General features: G+C 33.4%; 1 protein-coding gene across 1 annotated transcript; it reads left to right on the top strand.

Annotated features, from left to right (window-relative positions):
- The first annotated feature begins 561 nt into the window (after positions 1–561).
- LOC108914468 (sperm mitochondrial-associated cysteine-rich protein-like) lies at positions 562–870 on the top strand. Its single transcript, XM_018720297.1, has 2 exons — positions 562–767; positions 828–870. Exons 1-2 carry the CDS (start codon positions 579–581, stop codon positions 831–833), a joined length of 195 nt encoding a protein of 64 aa, XP_018575813.1. The 5' UTR covers positions 562–578; the 3' UTR covers positions 834–870.
- The last annotated feature ends 643 nt before the right edge of the window (positions 871–1,513 follow it).

Here is a 1,513-nt window from a genome sequence, read left to right as displayed (position 1 = left end):
AAAAATATGAGGGTGTTATAAAATGTAGATCAAACCATTTTACAATTTTTCATTCTCGCGCCTATTTGTCAAAATAATTTAAAAACGATTAATAGCTCCGTTGTTTTTTTCAGACAATTATTTCGTCCTATGGGTCCACATTAGTTATGTAACTATGATTTTAAAAATTTAAGCTTAAATCAAGTACAAGGACTCGTAGTATCTATTGACTGCCATGTTTTTCTAACGTATGCCATAAATATCTTTTTTCAATTTTAACTTTAACACTGCGTTTGTTAAACCAAAGAATTAATGGTTAAATAAATTTTTCTGTCAAAAGGTCAACCAAGGATTGTTTTTGTGACATTTATCTGATACAAAGTTTCATCTAATTATTAGAAAAAATGCTACGATTAAGTAACAATAATTATAGGATATAGAATCTAGCAATCCAAATATTGAAAGCATTCTAATTGTTAAATTGGGCTAGTAGGTTTAGACTTCTATGGAGTTTCTGCAAATAAAATGAATCAAGTTACTATAAATCAAAACAATTTGACAAGTGTTAATGTACAAATATAATATATAAAATTTCAGTCATGGAGGAGTGCTGCCCCTGTCCTATCCCTTCTCCTTGTATACCAACCACCCCAAGTTTTGCAAATGCTCTTGCATATCCATGTTATTATATACCATATTCTTTTCCGGCACCACCATGCAAACTGGAAATACCCCTGGTGCCTTGTGCCCCTCCTTGTAATCCCTGTCCCTGTCCCCCTCGATTAGTGGTAAGATATAAAAAATTTAATATAACCAGGTAATTATCTCCATAATTTATTTATTTTCAGAACTGAAGAAAATATTTGTATAGATGTGTTACTGATGTATTCTTAACTCTGTGTAACATTTGCAAAATAAATGTGATACTGTTTTGCCATAGGCCTTATAAACTACTCTATTGTTTTTTAATGATTAGTATAAAAAATGTATTGGTATAATATCATATTTGCAGTTGCTTACTTGCTTTAAAAATAAATTCAATAATTTGAATAGTTTGTGCAATTTCTGAATTCTCAAAAATATGTGTACATATAAAACAGACAGATAACATACAAAGGACCCCGCAACTATCCTTATGGAAAACCAGTCCCGGTCGAATGGTACGAAACTTTACTGAATGATAGTCGTCAATGTGTCGATCAAAAAAGTCCATGGGATCTAGGTCCGAAAAACTACTGTTTTGAAGGTACAGCCTTCTGAAGTTATCGAATCCACGTGCTCGATGACTATCAGTTAAGTTTTCTGAAGCTGCTTCAGCTATTTTCTGAAGACTGAGGCATTCCTCATCATCATCAGCATATTTGCACATTCTGCAGATATGTTGAGGATGGATAAGTGTTCAGCATGCGTAAAAGCATAGGATGTCGCTCAAGCAGTATGTGTCGCTATCGCTGATCTTCAGTAGGTGCTTCACCGATTTTTTCTGAAGACTGAAGGAAGATATAGCTATTTTGACCACGGATTCGCATTCAGC

The sequence above is a fragment of the Anoplophora glabripennis genome, unplaced genomic scaffold (assembly GCF_000390285.2).
Source record: "Anoplophora glabripennis isolate ALB-LARVAE unplaced genomic scaffold, Agla_2.0 scaffold532, whole genome shotgun sequence".
In the NCBI taxonomy this organism is placed as follows: Eukaryota; Metazoa; Arthropoda; class Insecta; order Coleoptera; family Cerambycidae; genus Anoplophora; species Anoplophora glabripennis.
Note: the sequence above shows the minus strand (reverse complement) of the source record. Positions and strands in the feature narration are given on the sequence as shown.